General features: G+C 50.5%; 7 protein-coding genes across 7 annotated transcripts; 4 read left to right on the forward strand and 3 right to left on the reverse strand.

Moving 5' to 3' along the window:
• Window positions 1-2,339: 2,339 nt before the first annotated feature.
• On the reverse strand, window positions 2,340-2,850 carry LOC118727362 (histone H2A type 1-D). The gene has a single exon (XM_036453139.2). It carries the CDS (start codon window positions 2,824-2,826, stop codon window positions 2,434-2,436), a length of 393 nt encoding a protein of 130 aa, XP_036309032.1. The 5' UTR covers window positions 2,827-2,850; the 3' UTR covers window positions 2,340-2,433.
• Window positions 2,851-3,109: 259 nt separating this feature from the next.
• On the forward strand, window positions 3,110-3,584 carry LOC118727383 (histone H2B type 1-C/E/F/G/I). The gene has a single exon (XM_036453161.2). It carries the CDS (start codon window positions 3,160-3,162, stop codon window positions 3,538-3,540), a length of 381 nt encoding a protein of 126 aa, XP_036309054.1. The 5' UTR covers window positions 3,110-3,159; the 3' UTR covers window positions 3,541-3,584.
• A 5,481-nt stretch (window positions 3,585-9,065) lies between these two features.
• LOC118727384 (histone H2B type 1-C/E/F/G/I) lies at window positions 9,066-9,537 on the reverse strand. Its single transcript, XM_036453162.2, has one exon. It carries the CDS (start codon window positions 9,494-9,496, stop codon window positions 9,116-9,118), a length of 381 nt encoding a protein of 126 aa, XP_036309055.1. The 5' UTR covers window positions 9,497-9,537; the 3' UTR covers window positions 9,066-9,115.
• A 229-nt stretch (window positions 9,538-9,766) lies between these two features.
• LOC118727373 (histone H2A type 1-D) lies at window positions 9,767-10,175 on the forward strand. Its single transcript, XM_036453150.2, has one exon. The coding sequence runs from the start codon at window positions 9,782-9,784 to the stop codon at window positions 10,172-10,174; it is 393 nt and encodes a 130-aa protein (XP_036309043.1). The 5' UTR covers window positions 9,767-9,781; the 3' UTR covers window position 10,175.
• Window positions 10,176-11,485: 1,310 nt separating this feature from the next.
• LOC118727360 (histone H3.1) lies at window positions 11,486-11,955 on the forward strand. The gene has a single exon (XM_036453136.2). The coding sequence runs from the start codon at window positions 11,493-11,495 to the stop codon at window positions 11,901-11,903; it is 411 nt and encodes a 136-aa protein (XP_036309029.1). The 5' UTR covers window positions 11,486-11,492; the 3' UTR covers window positions 11,904-11,955.
• A 583-nt stretch (window positions 11,956-12,538) lies between these two features.
• Window positions 12,539-13,266, reverse strand: LOC118727353 (histone H1.4-like). The gene has a single exon (XM_036453128.2). It carries the CDS (start codon window positions 13,199-13,201, stop codon window positions 12,560-12,562), a length of 642 nt encoding a protein of 213 aa, XP_036309021.1. The 5' UTR covers window positions 13,202-13,266; the 3' UTR covers window positions 12,539-12,559.
• A 4,449-nt stretch (window positions 13,267-17,715) lies between these two features.
• Window positions 17,716-18,129, forward strand: LOC118727396 (histone H4). Its single transcript, XM_036453176.2, has one exon. The coding sequence runs from the start codon at window positions 17,735-17,737 to the stop codon at window positions 18,044-18,046; it is 312 nt and encodes a 103-aa protein (XP_036309069.1). The 5' UTR covers window positions 17,716-17,734; the 3' UTR covers window positions 18,047-18,129.
• The last annotated feature ends 269 nt before the right edge of the window (window positions 18,130-18,398 follow it).

Genomic DNA, 18,398 nt, shown 5'->3' on the forward strand with positions numbered 1-18,398 from the left:
AGAATGGTGTTAACGGGGGGGAAAAAAGATTGAAACCTGTAAAGGATTTTTGTGAGTTATTTGAGCCAAATTGACTTACACAGGGAAGCAGAACATCAACAGATTGAGATAATGCTCTGCAGAATGGAGGGTTACATCTATATTTATACATTGCAATCAAAGGAAAGGGATGTAGGTGAGTTACATGAAATTCATTGGTGATAGATTAGGGAGGTGGGACAGAGCAATGCCGGGAAACCTCTGGGATAGGGTAAAAGGTGAAATGATGGACAGGTGTTTCTTTTACAGAGATGGATACAGGATACTCTAACGTAATTAACAGTTGACAATTACTTTGAAACAATAACAATGAGGGAATGTCTGGAGGCCATTAGTTGTGCCCTGAGGGGCCCGGGGTAAGAAGGAAGTTACAAGTTACTATCTTAGAGGCAAAACGGCAAATGGGCTCAGTAAAGAAGATCTAAGTTGATCTTTGTCAGGTGAAATATCGGTCTAGGACATGACTACCCACTATAACCTGTTTGTAGTTAGGTATTTAATTTTCAAACCATCTTTTGTGGTTATTTTAGGTCTCTGAGTTTGCAGGACTGCCACGCAGGCCTCCCCTGAGCTTCTCAGGTTAGCATGTGGCTCTTTTCGTTTACTATGGCAAACGGGGGTGGGGGTGGGGGGTGGTGTAATTATATGAGGAGACCAGCAATCAACTCCTTTGCAGATTCCTTTTGTGCCTGTGGCTTATCACAGGTCTTCACAATTCATATCCCTGTCTTTAGGCAGGAAAAGAGGGTGGAAGAGAGGTCATTCTGCACATGATGCTTCAGCGCGAAATGATTTTTGTGTCTATTCTGGTTTCCTTCACCTGCCTGTATATGGTCTTCATAATCTCCCCTTGAACTAGGTTTCTCTCCCCGATTGTTCCCTGAACAATTCATCCTTGGTAAGAAACTTTTACTGTATTTCTGAGGCGTGGTATATGATTTTGAATTTTACATTTTGACTACTGTCATAAGCTCAGTGCATAAAGACCAGTTTCTCTCTGTGAAATAAGCCAGGTCTCCATGTGCTCTTGAGGCCGCCACTGTATAGCTGGTGAATGAGAGGCTCCCGACATGCTCATCTCGTCTGATTCCCCCCCAGTCAGACCCCAGGATTACAAGTCCGTTCCTCTCTCACTACACAAAAGTTTGCGGCTGCATGTTACTTCGCTGGGTTTGCAAGGAGCCTGTGTCAGTTCAGGGTCCCAATAGCCTTGGTCTGAGCCAAGTTACAGAGACCAGGAACCTGGCCTGGAGCAGTGGTGTGGTTTGTGGCCTTTTTGGCAGGAACAGGTCAGTCTGGTTCTTCACCCCTTCTCCCCCCTCACTCTCCCTCCTGCTGAGCTGGAATTGTTTGCTTCCTTGAGAAATGCGATTAGCTTCCCACTAAAGGCTGATATGAGATGAAAAATGTCTTTGAGTTTATACTCCACTCCAAAATGAGTCCGGGTAAGCCAGGTTCCATGCAGTGCTGACTTTACAGGGCTTTGCTCATTGTTCTCTGACCAAATGACCAAGGTACCCGAAATATCTTAAGGATGCCGCCATCAGTAACATTTAAAAAGCCCGCCCTGACGTGTGATTGGTCAGCTACCCCTCCTTTGTTCTAGCAGTTCTTTTACTCAGAGCTGAGGCTGAGGGCAGGTTTACTGGAATATGCAGCCCATCAGCCCATACACAATGTACACACAGCAGACATATTCACAAAACAATTCCAGCCTGTCATGTACAGTCCCCTGAAGTCTGGGAAAATAATTGCAATTGCCTTCGGTAGAAGGGGGCCCCAGGAATTGGTTTCATGAACCTTTTCTAACATAAGCGGCTGTAAACAAAATGTAATTTAGACGAGTCTCCTGGTCTGAGAGACTTCACCTGCTCAGGGCAAGTGGGAGGAGCCTCTCCATACTGGGAGATGCTAGAGATCAAAAGCTTTCACTTTTTTTCTTCCAGTTTATTTTTTTAAAAATATATTTTATTGATTTTTGTACATAGGAGATAGAGAGTTAGAAACATCGATGAGAGTCATAGATCAGCTGCCTCTTGCACATCCCCCACTGGGGATATGCCCGCAACCAAGGCACATGCCCTTGACCAGAATCGAACTCAGGGCCCTTCAGTCCCCAAGCCGACGCTCTATCCCTGAGCCAAACCGGTCCCAGCAAAACCTTTCACTTTTAACCCGGAGGCATGTTGCATTGATCCCCTTAATTACAATACGGAGCCCCGACAGGACTTTCACTTAGAGAACTCGGTTTTAATGGGCAGGAATTGCTACAAACGTGATTTCAATTATCTCCTAATGTCGGGAAAATGCAAGCCCTTTCCGTGATGCGGTGGGTGGCTCTGAAAAGAGCCTTTGGGTTAGTTATTTGCGTTGTCGCCTAAGGGGCGCAGGCTTCTACTTGCCCTTGGCCTTGTGGTGGCTCTCGGTCTTCTTGGGCAGCAGCACGGCCTGGATGTTGGGCAGCACGCCGCCCTGCGCGATGGTCACCTTGCCCAGCAGCTTGTTGAGCTCCTCGTCGTTGCGGATGGCCAGCTGCAGGTGGCGCGGGATGATGCGCGTCTTCTTGTTGTCGCGGGCCGCGTTGCCCGCCAGCTCCAGGATCTCGGCCGTCAGGTACTCCAGCACGGCCGCCAGGTACACGGGCGCGCCCGCCCCGACCCGCTCCGAGTAGTTGCCCTTGCGGAGCAGGCGGTGGACTCTGCCAACTGGAAACTGCAGGCCGGCCCGGGAGGACCGCGTCTTGGCCTTGGCGCGCGCCTTGCCGCCCTGCTTGCCGCGTCCGGACATGCTGACTGCTGGCAGAATCAGAACAGCCTCAGGAAGAGAAAAGGAGAAATGTACGGGAGAAGGCAACACAACGCGACTTATAGTACTGGGTGGGATTGTTAAACGCGAGCCGGGATTGGTTCAGAATTAGCTCAGACGCTGCCAACCAATGAGAAAAGTGATGTGATGCCAGCGAATTTACATACGCTCGTCACTGAGACATCATCAAATCAGATCTGGAGCCTCATGAGGACCTCATTTGCATAGATCCGCTATAAAAGGTGACGCTCTAGACCCAGTCGGACATTTTACATCTTCCCGCTTTCCTTTGCAGGTTTCTTCTTTTGCTTTAAAATGCCTGAACCAGCCAAGTCAGCGCCCGCCCCAAAGAAGGGCTCCAAGAAAGCGGTGACCAAGGCGCAGAAGAAGGACGGCAAGAAGCGCAAGCGCAGCCGCAAGGAGAGCTACTCGGTGTACGTGTACAAGGTGCTCAAGCAGGTGCACCCCGACACCGGCATCTCGTCCAAGGCCATGGGCATCATGAACTCGTTCGTCAACGACATCTTCGAGCGCATCGCGGGCGAGGCGTCGCGCCTGGCGCACTACAACAAGCGCTCCACCATCACGTCCCGCGAGATCCAGACGGCCGTGCGCCTGCTGCTGCCCGGCGAGCTGGCCAAGCACGCCGTGTCCGAGGGCACCAAGGCCGTCACCAAGTACACCAGCTCCAAGTGAGCGCCGCGGCTCCTGTCAGACCCAAAGGCTCTTTTCAGAGCCACCCACCTTGTCAGGATAAAGAGTTGTAAGGACTTGATTGGCCATTCTCTCTGCTAAGCCTAGTCCTAAACTGGTTTCGTTTGGATTGTATCTATAAAAGTGTATCGCAGTCTTATGCTTGAATGCGTTTGGTTGAGAATGAGAACAGTATCCAACTGGTTTAGTCTTAGACTTTATTTTTTCCATTGGGCACTTTGGCTACAAAGGTGCCCAAAGCCCTGACGTGCTGCGATAACTGCCATGAATTCCTGTGTCTACACATCCTTCTCTGGAAAGGGGAGAGGGTTTAGGTTTTTGTAGCCCTGAGTTGTCGGACAGCATCATTCTGGTTCACTGGGTGAGCTTGCTTACAGTAATGTAACTTCTCAAACGGCTGCAGAATGGTTAATGAGCAGGAAGGGTGAAAAGGGACTTCATTTGTTTCAGGTTAGGAGTTTCCTGAGATAGTTTACAACACTGCATCTGCCTACATGTTCTCTTTCCCCATTCTCCCACCCTGACCAGAAAGGGAACTGGATGTGGCTTTGTTTCCAATTCTAAACAATCTGGTGTAGTGTGCTGGAAGAATCCGCCACTCTGGCTTATCCACCTCCTAAACTTTGGGTTCTGTGATGTCAGATTACCTGACAAAAGGCTGTTCCTTTGCAGCCGCTTTCACTGTAATTTACAATGAGATGCTCCCAAGTGATCCCAATCAATGCTGAACTAGTCAGGGGGCAGCGTGAGGAGGATTTGGCCGGAGACCTGGCTTTGAAAATAACAGGGGTCATAAGCTCAGGGAGGGGAGAGTCCTCCCAGAGCTGGAAAGGGCACCCCACAAGGGACTGCAGCCCCCCAACACCCGTGTTCTCGTTCAAGGACACCCAGGGGCAAATGCTGATCTACAGAACTATAAAGTTTTAAGTGTATTTTATCAAGATTGTGATAATTCATTGGACCGACAATAGAAAATGAATGCCTTCCCATACATTAAGTATTGCTTAATGTGTTCAGCGATGTTTTTAAGATTATAAATATATCAGTGGGCCGGTGCATGAAATTTGTGCACATTAAAAGGGGATTCATTAGAGGAGATATAATAGAAATGTCAGAGGTGAAATAAAATTATTAAAATGTATATGAAAATCTACCTCATGTAGAGTATGGGGCTCACCACCGGACCCAGAGTCAAGTCCCCACCCACTCACATGCACCTCAAAATTGCATGAGACCCAGACCTTGCCGGCCCACTACCCCACTGGGCTAGATCCAGACTGGCCAGTCGCACTCTTCTCAAGCCCCACCAGGTGGAGGACACAGCCTCAGGTCCCCTTGCCTGCACCAGGGTGGAGGGCATACCTTGAGGTCCTTTGTTAAGTCCCACTGGGTGAAGGGCTGGGCCTGAGATCTCAAGCCCCGATGGGGTGGTGGTAGTGGTGGTGGTGGGAGGTGCAGTCTCAGGTCCCTGCTGATTGCTAGTTAAGGCTCCTTATGGGAACCGGGCCTCCACTGTGGGAGCAGCCATCTTACGTTATGCAAACCCCTGCCTCTGCTGTGGGTGCCACCATCATTGTGGTGGAGTGATGGTCAATTTACATATTCCCTCTTTATTATATAGGAGGACATAGAATATTTAAATTTACACGTGTAACTATTACAAAAACCAATATAGATGCCTGTAAACTTTATAAATATTCCAGGCTCACATGATTTTGAAATTGAACTTATTGCAACAGGAGCAACCAGCATTTTCTTTTATATAGGTGTCTTCAGTGTCTGAGGATAGCAGCAGAAAGTCTAATTGTATGGAGAAATACTTCATCCACCGCAGTCTTATTATTCTGATCATACTACTACTTCACAAGTTGGTCTTCATTATAGCAAAGTATTGGAGTAATGGTAAAATGTCTATCAATAACTTCATGAACTGTACATCTCCCTAAAATATTTATTATAATGATTTCATGTGTTTTAACATGAGTGTCAATGAAGTAGATTTTAGCAATATGTTCATTTTATAATGTTAGGGTTGCCAAAGGAGGAACACACAAGGCCAAAAGTGATAAGGAATTATAATTTACTAAAGGCTCAGTGCACAAAATTTGTGCAAGGGGGGTGGGGGGTGGGGTTGTCCTTCAGCCCAGCTTGAACCTTCTCCAATCTGGGACCTAAGCGGGAGGTTGGACATCCCTCTCACAATTCAGGATTGCTGGCTCCAAACTCCTTACCTGCTTCTGCCTGATTGCCCCTGACTACTTCTGCCTGACAGCTGGATCACCTCCGAACCACTCCCCTGCCAGCCTGATTGACACATAACTGCTCCATGGCCAGCCTGATTGCCCCTAACTGTCCTCCCCTGCAGGCCTGGTCACCCTTAACTGTCCTTCCCTGTTGGCCTGGTCCCCTCAAACAATCCTCCCCTGCAGGCCTGATCCCCCCTCAAATGTCTCCCCCTGCAGGCCTGGATCCCCTCCAACTGCCCTCCTTTCCTAGACTGGTCACATCTAACTGTCCACAACTGCCCTCTCCTGTAGGCCATATTGGGTCAGCCATCTTGTGGCTACATGGGTGCAGCCATCTTGTGTATTTGAGTGACGGGCAATTTGCATATTGCTCCTTTATTAGATAGGATGAGGTCATCTGGCTACCAGAGGGGCTGATCCCCCAAATGCTGCCAGCACCCAGGGATGGGGTAGGGGGATTGTCAGAGATTTTAATGGACTCTATGTGGGCTTTTTCTAGGCGGAGAATTCTCTGGGGGGTGGTGTAGAGGGGAATGTGTTGTTGTAAGTGAATGGGAATGTGGGTTGTGAATTGCTCTAAAGGTTAGTTCCCATGAGAAGGGGTATGATCAGACCTAACCAAAGTTTATCCACCTAGCATAATTCAAGTTCCAACCCGAGTCGTCCTCTTCTTTTTCTCCTTCTTTTAAATATATTTCTTTATTGATTTCAGAGAAGAAGAGGGGGAAGGAGAGAGAGAAACATCAGTGATGAGAATCATGGATCAGCTGCTTCCAGAGAGAGAGAGAGAGAGAGAGAGAGAGAGAGAGAGAGAGAGAGAAAGAGAGAGGCATCAATGATGAGAATCATGGATCGGCTGCTTCCAGAGAGAGAGAGAAAGAGAGAGGCATCAATAATGAGAATCATGGATCGGCTGTTTCCAGAGAGAGAGAGAGAGAGAGAGAGAGAGAGAGAGAGAGAGAGAGAGGCATCAATGATGAGAATCATGGATCGACTGTTTCCAGCATGTGCCCACTGGGGATCGAGCCCACAACTCAGGCATGTGCCCTTGGTCAGAATTGAACCCAGGACCCTTCAGTCCGCAGGCCTACACTTTATCCCCTAAGCCACACCAGCCAGGGCCCAACCTGTCTTCTGCTGCTATGGTCTTCCAGAGATGTCTATATAGAATAAAATCCACTGTTGTAGAGAGCTAAGGATTTCTTAGCACTTTCGTACCTTTCCATAGTTTCTACTTTCCCCAGCACCCTGCTACCTCTGTTTCCTTGGTGTGTACCAACCCATCTTTCATTTTTCCCAAGTCGGCCAACAGGGGAGCTTGGCTGGGCTGCGAGATGGGCCTGTAGCCTGCACTCCCCGCTGGTTCCTGGGCGAGTGGATGCCGACAAACCTGCTCACCCCAGATGGCCTCCTGGAGACCAAGGACCAGGTGTTTGAGGATGACCCACCTGCCTGGGGCTGAGGAGCACCCTAGGCATCTTTTTTAAGATATAAAATCGAACCAGCCCTTCACAGCCAGGGTGGCGAGCTGCCCCTGTGTCCGGAAAACAGAACAACTGGTTATTTTTACAAGATAATTGAGTCAACGTGACACAGGTTTGGGGAAACTGAAAAGCAAGAGTAGAACTGGTGTGCCAAGGACAACGGAAAGAATCCGGAGCCAGAGCAGGGCTCAGTGTGTGTGTGTGTGCGCACACACACACACACACACACACACACACGTTATTAAAGTCTGGAAATTCGAGGGGAGTAGATAAGGCTCCGCTCTTGGAAGGGGGTGCTTATAAAGCTGGTGCTGGAAGCCTAGAATCCAGGGGGAGCGAGAGGGCAAAGCCAGAAACTCGAACCGTTGTGGTGACACAGGGGAAGGTTGTGTCATAAGAATGGAGCCACGGTTGTCTAATGACCATTATCCTCACCAACTAAGGCTGCGTTCTCTGTCAGACCCGGGGACCCTGGAGGAGGAGACAAGGCTGGAAAAGGATAAGGCGCCTCCATGGGCCCAGGGCTCAGAAACACACACACACACACACACACACACGCACACACACATTTGAGAACAGACCAAGGACAGGACATCGTTGACTTGGTGGCGGGGCTGGGATCCTGGGAGGAGTTTTTGAGCTCCTCGTCGTTGGGGGTGGAAGTTTTTCTCAGGAACACTGATCATCCTCCGGGCCCAGGCGGAGCTGTGTGAAATATCACAGGCCAGACCCTTTGGTTCTTGGACTCTGAGCTCCTGAAGACCGGGGTGCAGACCCTCCCTCCCATTTCCCTGCTGCCCCTGCAGCCGGCAGTTGCGGAGCCATCTTCTCCGTCGTGTGCACACAACGAGCCAACTGGGGGCGGGAGAAGGGGGTCAGAGTAGATCCTTGTGGGTGACCTGCTGCTCTCCCATAGGGCCTGCAGGATAGGAAAAAACCCCCATATGGGATTCAACCCTGGCTCTGCTCAGGTGGCTAAAGTGGTGACTGGCAGCCCGGCCCCTTGGTCGTCTGGGCACAGCTGCCCCAGGAGGTAAGGCCTGAGCTGACACACAAGCAAACTGGAGCGCCAGCCCCGCCATCTGAGCCCAGCAGCGCCTGCACAGGAGCGCGGAGCGCACAGCTCCGGTCTGTTCACCCTACAGGGTCCCTGGAGGACAGACCCACTTTCCTGGGTGCACGGGACTTCCCGCACGTGTCTTCCTGGAACAGAGGCTCAGCAAATTCGGGAGTCCGTGTGCTTGGAACAGAAGGGCACTCAGTTCTTTTGCTGAGACTGCAAGTGGCTCTGAGAAGACCCTGGAGTTAGGTGTGCACGCCCTTAGATAAAGGGCTTGGAGAGGCGTCTAACGGCCGCGGGCGAAGGGCGGGGGAGGAGGGAGGGGGAAGGGCTGTAGTCACACAAAGGAAGGCGGGCGCGGAGCCACAGCGACACCTAGCGGGCGCTCGTCGTGGTTGCGAGTTTGGAGCTTTGGGGTGAAGCATTAGTCAACAGCGCAGACATTTCAGGGTGGATTTGGAAGCTATAAAGCATCTCCAGAATACGGTCGCGGCGAAAACGTTAAAAAATGGTGATGAGTAATTTGAAGGGATTAGTTAGTGAGACCTGGGTCTCAGTCTACGTTCACATACACTCATGAGAGCCGCCTATGGGGCACTATTGCCCAGAGATCAGGCTCTGCGCATACCCCTGGGGGACTCCGGGAGCCCCTTCCCAACGTTGGCACGAATGCGCAGGACCTGGACTGGCCGGTGCTCAGCTCTTCATGGGAAAGTGTGGGTGGCTCTGAAAAGAGCCTTTGGGGTCGGGAGCCGGGCCGCGGCGCCTCACTTGGAGCTGGTGTACTTGGTGACGGCCTTGGTGCCCTCGGACACGGCGTGCTTGGCCAGCTCGCCGGGCAGCAGCAGGCGCACGGCCGTCTGGATCTCGCGGGACGTGATGGTGGAGCGCTTGTTGTAGTGCGCCAGGCGCGACGCCTCGCCCGCGATGCGCTCGAAGATGTCGTTGACGAACGAGTTCATGATGCCCATGGCCTTGGACGAGATGCCGGTGTCGGGGTGCACCTGCTTGAGCACCTTGTACACGTACACCGAGTAGCTCTCCTTGCGGCTGCGCTTGCGCTTCTTGCCGTCCTTTTTCTGCGCCTTGGTCACCGCCTTCTTGGAGCCCTTCTTCGGGGCGGGCGCGGATTTGGCGGGCTCAGGCATGGTTGGGAGCTCAGCAGACTAGTGCAGACAAAGAACTAGATAAAGGAAACTGACACTCATCTGTCTTACATACCAAGTAGTATGCAAATAGGGGGTTAAATTCTTGTGTGTGATTCGTGCATATTCAAGAGAACGTCATAAGATCTTCCCAATCAGAATGCCAAATACAGCTGCAGCTTTAGCCAATGACAGAGCTTCTTTTTCGCGCCCAGACATTTTTATAAAAAGTGCCACAGCTGCAGTTACACTTTGCTGTTTGCTCTGTATTAACATCCAGAACTGAAAATGTCTGGACGCGGAAAGCAAGGAGGCAAGACTCGCGCCAAGGCCAAGACGCGGTCCTCGCGGGCGGGCCTGCAGTTTCCAGTTGGCCGAGTCCATCGCCTGCTCCGCAAGGGCAACTACTCGGAGCGGGTCGGGGCCGGCGCGCCCGTGTACCTGGCGGCCGTGCTGGAGTACCTGACGGCCGAGATCCTGGAGCTGGCGGGCAACGCGGCCCGCGACAACAAGAAGACGCGCATCATCCCGCGCCACCTGCAGCTGGCCATCCGCAACGACGAGGAGCTCAACAAGCTGCTGGGCAAGGTGACCATCGCGCAGGGCGGCGTGCTGCCCAACATCCAGGCCGTGCTGCTGCCCAAGAAGACCGAGAGCCACCACAAGGCCAAGGGCAAGTGAGGGGCAAAAAGCAACGTTCAAAACCAAAGGCTCTTTTCAGAGCCACCCACCTCCTCAGCGAAAGGGCTTGCATTTTATCTTTGTTTAAACAGCTTCCGGAGAATGGCTTTTACCGGGTTTCATGAGTAGATGTCAGTAAACACCCCATGAGTGAAATTTAACCGAACATTAAAAAGATACATTAAGCGGAAAATTTAGCAGCCAAGTAGAAACAAAGAGTGTTACGTTTCAGGTAATTAAGGCCATCAATGTAGCAATACCTCCAGGTTAAGACGAAATACATTGTATACAAAGGGGATAGTCGGACGAGGGTGACTATTTAAGTGCAAATGTAGTTAATGACCCACAGCAATAAAACTTCAGTCTGTTGGGTAGTTTTGCATCTTAATAGGACAAATCACCTGTAGGGTGGGTCTGCAACCCCGCTGGGTCTTAACCGTTTGCAAATAGGAACACAATACTTACGTGGCTGTAGTCAAGCACTTTTCTTTGTTTTTAATTTGTCTTGTTAATACTATTACAGATGCGCTTTTCCCCTCTTCCACCCTCCTCATGTCCTTAGGCAGAACTTAATCTTCAGCATTACTTTAAAAAGGCTCGTAGTTAATCTTTGCATCATTTATAAATTTGAGCATTTTTTTAACTTCATTTTACACAAGCCTCAGGTAAAAGTGTAAAACGGAGTGGAATGCTTTCTGTGAGGATGCTGATTAGTGGGTGATGCATATATTAATGTAGTTACGATAGAAAATAAAATCACTTCAATTAATGGTCTTGTTACGTTTAGCAAAAGTATATGGAAACAGGAAACGTAAAAATCTCCAAGGCTATCCTTGCCAAGAGGGATAATATAAGGTCAAACGTGGAAATCAAGCAATTTACATTGAAATGTGTCTTCTTAAATTTGAATGAGGCAAAAACATGTCCCTTAGCCAATCACATCCAGCGCGCGCCTTTTCAAACAGAACATGGGAAAGGCAGGTTAAGCGCCAAAATTTACAATTCTTCTCAAGCGAACAACATATGTCATTGTTACCGGGATGACGCCAAAATATAGTGGAAGAGACGGTATAAAGATGATAGTGGCGAAAGAAGATAGAAAACAGTCTGCTGAAAGTGTGCTTGGAAGGAAAAAGTTAATTTTTTATCTTAACCCACCGGAAGTCCCACCTATCCGGAAGGGATTGCCGTTCGCAGTAACTTAGCCTGAGACTTGATGGACAGATAACTGTTCCAATCAGAGCGGGTCTCGCCTTATATAAACTGGTTGAGCTCCACCTTCCTCACTCCTCCCTAGGTTAAGGGCTCCTCGTTCCCAATGGCTCGCACGAAGCAGACGGCGCGCAAGTCCACGGGCGGGAAGGCGCCCCGCAAGCAGCTGGCCACCAAGGCGGCCCGCAAGAGCGCGCCGGCCACGGGCGGCGTGAAGAAGCCGCACCGCTACCGGCCCGGCACCGTGGCGCTGCGCGAGATCCGGCGCTACCAGAAGTCCACGGAGCTGCTGATCCGCAAGCTGCCGTTCCAGCGCCTGGTGCGCGAGATCGCGCAGGACTTCAAGACCGACCTGCGCTTCCAGAGCTCGGCCGTCATGGCGCTGCAGGAGGCGTGCGAGGCCTACCTGGTGGGGCTGTTCGAGGACACCAACCTGTGCGCCATCCACGCCAAGCGCGTCACCATCATGCCCAAGGACATCCAGCTCGCGCGCCGCATCCGAGGCGAGAGGGCTTAGACGCAATTGTCGCAAATTTAAGGAAAACCCAAAGGCTCTTTTCAGAGCCACCCACAGCTTCACTTAGAAGGTGCTGTACGCAGAAGGGTGGGATTTGTTACCCTCGGGGATAGGTTAACTTTCCCGGATCTTCCCGACACCTTTAAGTGGTGTAAATCCTCATGTTACCATCAACCAACCCCTTGTGCCTTGCAGGAGTGGATTAAGGTTTGCATAATTAGCAAAGGCAGCTCCTGGCCTCCCTCAGGCATTGGTAAGTAAAGCAATTGCAGGCGACAAAGGAGCTTAGTGCTCTGACTTTAGGCAGCTCTTCGTGTGATGGTAATACAGGCGGAAATAAAAACCCAGCGGAAACAATGGTGGGAACTTGAGAGGTTTATTTGCCAGAATTGACAGCTCTTTTTAATTACGTTTATATCAACAACTCGGCAAAAGATAATTGGGTTTGAGGGGCACAACAGTGGAACCCTAGGAGGCCCCTTGGGGAAAGAAAACCTGTACGTACTTATAGCTACACAGACCAGCACCAGAGTCAAGGTACACACACACGGCCCCTCGCCCGCCTCCCTCCCCGGCAGGAATGTGCCGCCAGCTCCGTCCGCGCACGTGGGTGGCTCTGAAAAGAGCCTTTGTGGTCAGGTGGTCCGGCGGCGGCCTCACTTCTTGGGGGCGGCCTTCTTGGCCTTGGCCGCTTTCGGCTTGGCCGCCTTGGGCTTGGCGGCTTTGGCCTTGGCGGGGCTCTTGGCGACCTTCTTGGGCTTGGCGGCCTTCACCTTCTTGGGGCTCTTGGCCGCCTTCTTGACTCCCGCGGCCGCCGCCGGCTTCTTGGCCTTCTTCGGGGTCTTCTTGGCGGCCTTCTTGGGGGTGGCCGCGCCCGCGGGCTTCTTGGTCTTCTTGGCCGCCCCGGCCGCCTTCTTGGCCTTGGCCGCGCCCGCCTTCTTGGCCTTGGGCTTGGCCTCGCCGGAGGCCGCCTTCTTGTTGAGCTTGAAGGAGCCCGAGGCGCCGGTGCCCTTGGTCTGCAGCAGGGTGCCCTTGCTCACCAGGCTCTTGAGGCCCAGCTTGATGCGGCTGTTGTTCTTGTCCACGTCGTAGCCCGCGGCCGCCAGCGCCTTCTTGAGCGCGGCCAGCGACACGCCGCTGCGCTCCTTGGAGGCGGCCACCGCCTTGGTGATGAGCTCGGACACGGGCGGCCCGGACGCCTTGCGCTTGGCGGCGCCGGCGGGCTTGCGCGCCTTCTTCTTCGCGGGCGTCTTCTCCGCGGAGGGAGCCGGAGGCGCGGTCGGCGCGGTCTCGGACATGGCAGGAGGTTAGGGTACGCGGCAGACGAGGAAAAAAAATAACAAACAAGTCTGCGAGCGGTGTGGCCGGCCGCGCCGAGCGTCTATATAAACACACAGCCACGCTGCGCGCTGATTGGCTCCCTGCTCCCTCTTCCGCCTGAGAGCACCTCGGTCTCAGCTCCGTGTCGGAATTGTGTTTGTTCCATTTCAGGAAAGCCAAAATATTAAACTCCCCCACGGAAGAACCACAGCAATTTTACTCTACAATCCACCGGGAAAGCCCAAGCTTTGAGGTCTTCGTCCTGGTGCCTTTCGGTGGGCGCCCCTTGGGTCTCAGCCTTTGTCCAAAGCCCCCGACACTCTGAGAGATTTACAGGTCAGAGAGTCCACTTGTTGATTTTCGTTTAAAATATAAAATTTTCCCTTTGTGTCTCCAATAGCTTGCCCCCCAGTAATGTTCTATACCTTCTTGGCTTGCCGTACATGTCAGCACCCTCTGGATTCTCCTTGAGATTTACCCAGAAAACCGCTTTCCTGGGAGAAGAAATAGCACAGGCTTTTTCAGTATTTCTCTACAAGAGCCATCCGAAAGGATGCTTGGAATACCAGTAATTTTTCATAGGAAAAGCCTTGGTTTTGTCTCAGAAAGCTCTAGCATAGCTTGAGGTGACTATTTTTGGCTGTAACGAGTCCATATTTATTTAAGAAAATGGGAATGTAATATTCAATGCTTGCCAGGGCAGTGGGGCCTGCTATAGTAGCTGGTGGCTGAGTATGTTCAGATAAAGGCATAAAGTTGGTTCCTTTTACAGGTTAAAAAATGTATTGTTTTTATTAAAGAGTGGAATGTTATTCATATGTTCATGAGCCTTGGGCACAGAAGTCTGTGATTCTTGGGGAAGATACATTTGGCAAAATATTCAAATAACAGCAGCATTAAGGAACATACACAGCACACACTCACACTTATGTGGGATTTCTTTAGGGTAGGGAAATGTAAGCAGGAATGTCCTATAGTTACTCAAATTCTCATTTAAGAAAGAGAATTTATAGGAAGCACATTACAACTTCTGCTTTATGTTCTGTAAGATACAGATTGATGGTAGAGTTGTCAGGACAAGAGTCTCACTGGATGCTATTTTGCTGAATGCTGAAATAGAGCGAGGTGTTTTGTAAACACAGAGGCAGACAAGGAGCTTGACAGGAATCAAATCTGGTAAATGATCAGGAAAGGAGTAACCAACATGTAATTAACCAAATAGAGTCTCTGAGGTCTGGCTAAGCCTTCTTCCCGGGGACAGAGCTTTGGCTATGAACCCGTCTACTTTACCTGCTTCGAATAAATAAAAGTGCCGACCAGTAACTGTCTTTCTTGAATAGAACAGCTCTATGCCTTTCTCCAACAGCCTCCAGGCTGTTTCACTGTGAAAGGGAAGCACTGAGATACTACACGGCGAAGGTCAGGAAATTCAGCTTTCTCCTTGACCATCAATGTTTCTGTTACATCAATGGCTTCTTTCTCTCTCTCTTTTTCTCTCTCTCTCATCAATAACAAACATATCCCCGAGGATTAAAAATATGTTTGTAAATCAATAAAAAAATTTAAAATATACATAGGATTAAAAAAACATACTAAACTACTGTTATTAAATTTATTTTAAAAATACAAATTGGTGAAATATTAACATATGTCCTTCTTTATCAACACATTAAACAAGATTACCCATATGACCAAGAATTAGGATTTGAAGGAATGATATATTTAAATGATGTTTTGAGATATCACCAGCTGTGTATGTATTGTGATATGACTATAGCTCTGGTCCAGCCAATTAAATTGTTAACTTTTCATAAAAAGAGGAAATGCAACCATTCTGTTGAGGGATACTAAGAATAAACATCAACTTCCCCCCTTTTTTTCCCCCCCACAAGTTCCCAGACCTTCTGAATCTTATCTGAACTGCAGGTTAAGAACTCCACTCTGGAATTTGTTTCCATACACTGTGTTTTTGTTGTTATTGCTTTCTTTAAAAACATATTTTTAAATACTTAAAAAATATTTTTATTGATTTTCTTAGAGGGAAAGATAGAAATACCGCCCATGCCAGGGAGAAGGCCACAACCAAGACATATACAGTGGACCAGAATCAAACCTAGGGCCCAGGCGCCTTCTGTCCACAAGCCCATACTCTATCCACTGAACCAAACCAGCTACAGCTCCATGTACTGTGAATGCATGGAGCAACTTTGAGGTGAGCTTGGTCCTTGCAAACGGTGGAGAAAAAGCCAGGTCTACCCAATGTCAGCTGGAACTTCTCAGCGAAATGAGTGATGAATAAACATATAAGCATTTATTGTTGGTAATTATTCTCAGAAGTTAGGCGTGTGGGAGGAGCACTCCCCTCAGTGTGTCCCCTTGGCATACAGATAATCCTTCCTAATAAAGAGGGAGTATGCTAATTACCCTTCACTTCATCACAAAGATGGCTACACCCACAGCGGAGGCCAAGTTCCCATTGGGAGCTTTGAGCAATCAGCAGGGACCTGAGGCTACTCCTTTCCTGCCCCCATGGGGCTTCATGGGACCGCAGGCTCGCCCCCCACCTGGCAGGACTTGACAGAGGACCTCAAGGTGTGCTTCCAGTCCTGGTGCTGGGCTAGGGGACCTCAGGCTGCTCCCCTCACCCCAGAACCAGGCTAGGGGACCTCAAGCTGCGTCCCCCCACCAGGTGGGGTTTGACAGGGGAGTTCAGGCCATGCCCCCACCGCCACCCTAGCACCAGGCCCGGGAACCCCAGGCTGCTCCACCCGCCCCAGCAGTGGGCCAGGCGACCTGAGGCTGCTCCCCTTGGCCTGGCTGGGCTTGACAGGGAATCTCAGGCCATACCCCCTACCAAGGGGGGTTGACAGGGACCTCAGGCCACGCCCCCCGCCCCAGTGTGGTCTGGGGGGACCTCAGGCCACGCCCCTGTTCTGGCGCTGGACCAGGGTTCCTGAGACTACACCCCTGCCTAGCAGGGCTTGACAAGGGTGGGATTGGCCAGGTCTAGATCTAGCCCAATGGGGGGAGCCGGCCGAGTCTGGGTCTCACCCGATTTTGAGGTGCATGTGGGTGGGCAGGGACTTGACTCTGGGTCCCATGGTGCGCCCCAGACTCTGACAGGAGGAAGGCTTTTCTATACATTTTACTAATTTTCTTTAAGCCCTGACACTTCTATTACAGAGAAAGGGCAAATAGCAATATTAAATTATGTCGTCTAATTAATCCCTTTTTAATGTGCATAAATTTTAGTTTGGAACTAAAATCAATTGAAGCCCAACACAAGCAGGGAGAGTGTCTCCTTAATCTTTTTTTTTTTTTTTTTTTTTTTTTACTGATTTCAGAGAGGAAGGGAGAGGGAGAGAGAGATAGAAACATCAGTGATGAGAGAGAATCATGGATCCGCTGCCTCCTGCATACTTCCAACCGCAGATCGAGCTGGCAACCCAGGTGTGTGCCCTTGACCGGAATCGAACACAGGACCCTTCAGTCTGCAGGCCGACACTCTATCCACTGAGCCAGATCAATTAGGGCAAGTGTTTCCTTCTTAATGAGATTCCAATAGAGACTAGAGACGCCTGCTGTAGGAAGGAAACTGGAGCATAATCATTTAAAAAAACACACACAAATTTTAGCACAAAAGAATTAAGTATAGTAGTCAGGAAGGATCAAAGCAAAATTCTGTTAATCAGCTATCCCTTTGCCCCATTGTTCCTGAGTTGTCTAGCAAATTTGTTTTTCCACTTTCATTGCCAGTATATTGCCTAATTCTCCTTTCAAACCCCAAAGCCCATCTCCCCCTTCCTCTTTGTTCAAAATGACATTTATACTTCGTTTTGTCAATCTTTGGGATTTTTATGTTAATTCCCCAGGTGAATGCATTACCTTCTGGCTTTCTCCCTTTAACCTGTTGCTGTTAATTTATTAGCCCACCCAGAACTTTGAAGATGGGAGGGAATTTTTTTTTTTTCATGGCCCCACAGAAAGTTTCAGCAAATTACAATACTGTCTTAGGTACTCATCATTTTAGAGGAGTGCATATTGAGGAGAGGAATAAATGATGTGGTGGTTTTGTGTGTGTGGTGTTTTTTGTTTGTTTTTGCAGATGATAAACAATGTGCATAGATTAGCTCTTATAAATATCTTTATGAGGAACAACATGCATGAGCTCATTACTTCATAATTTTGGAAACCTGAAGGACAGTGTCAGGCTTCCTTGTGGAAAGTGTGGGAGATGTCCCACTTAAAGGTTCAAGTGCTGTTTGCAAACCTACCCAGATCCACGTTTCTAGCATTTACAAGATCCCTTCCCTCCAGGACTCTGTGTGGCTTCCGGCGCCACACGGGGTTTCCGCGGCTCCAGGCGGGGACAAAGGTGCAAAGGGCGGGAACTGAGTGGGTTGCTACGCCTGCGCTTTAGGTTTCAATCAGGTCCGTCCCACGGCTATAAATACGCCGCGCGGCGCTCCCTCACGCCATTGTGCTCCAGGGTTCGCAGCTTCAGCTCCATCATGTCCGGTCGCGGCAAAGGCGGTAAGGGCCTGGGCAAGGGTGGCGCCAAGCGCCACCGCAAGGTGCTGCGCGACAACATCCAGGGCATCACCAAGCCCGCCATCCGCCGCCTGGCGCGGCGCGGCGGCGTCAAGCGCATCTCCGGGCTCATCTACGAGGAGACGCGCGGGGTGCTCAAGGTGTTCCTGGAGAACGTGATCCGCGACGCCGTCACCTACACGGAGCACGCCAAGCGCAAGACGGTCACGGCCATGGACGTGGTGTACGCGCTCAAGCGCCAGGGCCGCACCCTCTACGGCTTCGGCGGCTGAGCCTCCTGTCCGCCGGCTCCTGCGCAAAACCAAAGGCCCTTTTCAGGGCCGCCCACGTCCTCACCTAAAAGGGCTGTTGCTTTGCTCCTGGGTACGGTTTATCATCCTGCAGCGGTTCAGGTAGAATAGTTAAGGGTTTGTAAGTTGCCTCCCCTGATGTTTTGTCTACTTGGGTTTTGTGGAGGGGGGAAGCGGCAGAAACGTGTGAAAAACCTGCAACCGAGGGAGGTGCCCTTTTCCGTTGTCAAACCCAGACCCTGGGCCTGATGGCTGAAGCCCTACCCAGTGGTCCAGTGGCGGGTGCTGACTGCCATTCCGGCAGTAACTGGTGGCTGGGAAGTGTGCACAGGTA

The sequence above is a fragment of the Pipistrellus kuhlii genome, unplaced genomic scaffold, assembly GCF_014108245.1.
Source record: "Pipistrellus kuhlii isolate mPipKuh1 unplaced genomic scaffold, mPipKuh1.p scaffold_m20_p_24, whole genome shotgun sequence".
In the NCBI taxonomy this organism is placed as follows: domain Eukaryota; kingdom Metazoa; phylum Chordata; class Mammalia; order Chiroptera; family Vespertilionidae; genus Pipistrellus; species Pipistrellus kuhlii.

What these genes read in the sequence shown, in the direction of transcription:
- LOC118727396 (XM_036453176.2), top strand. Translation starts at nt 17,735, where the DNA reads ATGTCCGGTCGCGGCAAAGGCGGTAAGGGCCTGGGCAAGGGTGGCGCC.
- LOC118727373 (XM_036453150.2), top strand. Translation starts at nt 9,782, where the DNA reads ATGTCTGGACGCGGAAAGCAAGGAGGCAAGACTCGCGCCAAGGCCAAG.
- LOC118727383 (XM_036453161.2), top strand. Translation starts at nt 3,160, where the DNA reads ATGCCTGAACCAGCCAAGTCAGCGCCCGCCCCAAAGAAGGGCTCCAAG.
- LOC118727362 (XM_036453139.2), bottom strand. Translation starts at nt 2,826, where the DNA reads ATGTCCGGACGCGGCAAGCAGGGCGGCAAGGCGCGCGCCAAGGCCAAG.
- LOC118727360 (XM_036453136.2), top strand. Translation starts at nt 11,493, where the DNA reads ATGGCTCGCACGAAGCAGACGGCGCGCAAGTCCACGGGCGGGAAGGCG.
- LOC118727353 (XM_036453128.2), bottom strand. Translation starts at nt 13,201, where the DNA reads ATGTCCGAGACCGCGCCGACCGCGCCTCCGGCTCCCTCCGCGGAGAAG.
- LOC118727384 (XM_036453162.2), bottom strand. Translation starts at nt 9,496, where the DNA reads ATGCCTGAGCCCGCCAAATCCGCGCCCGCCCCGAAGAAGGGCTCCAAG.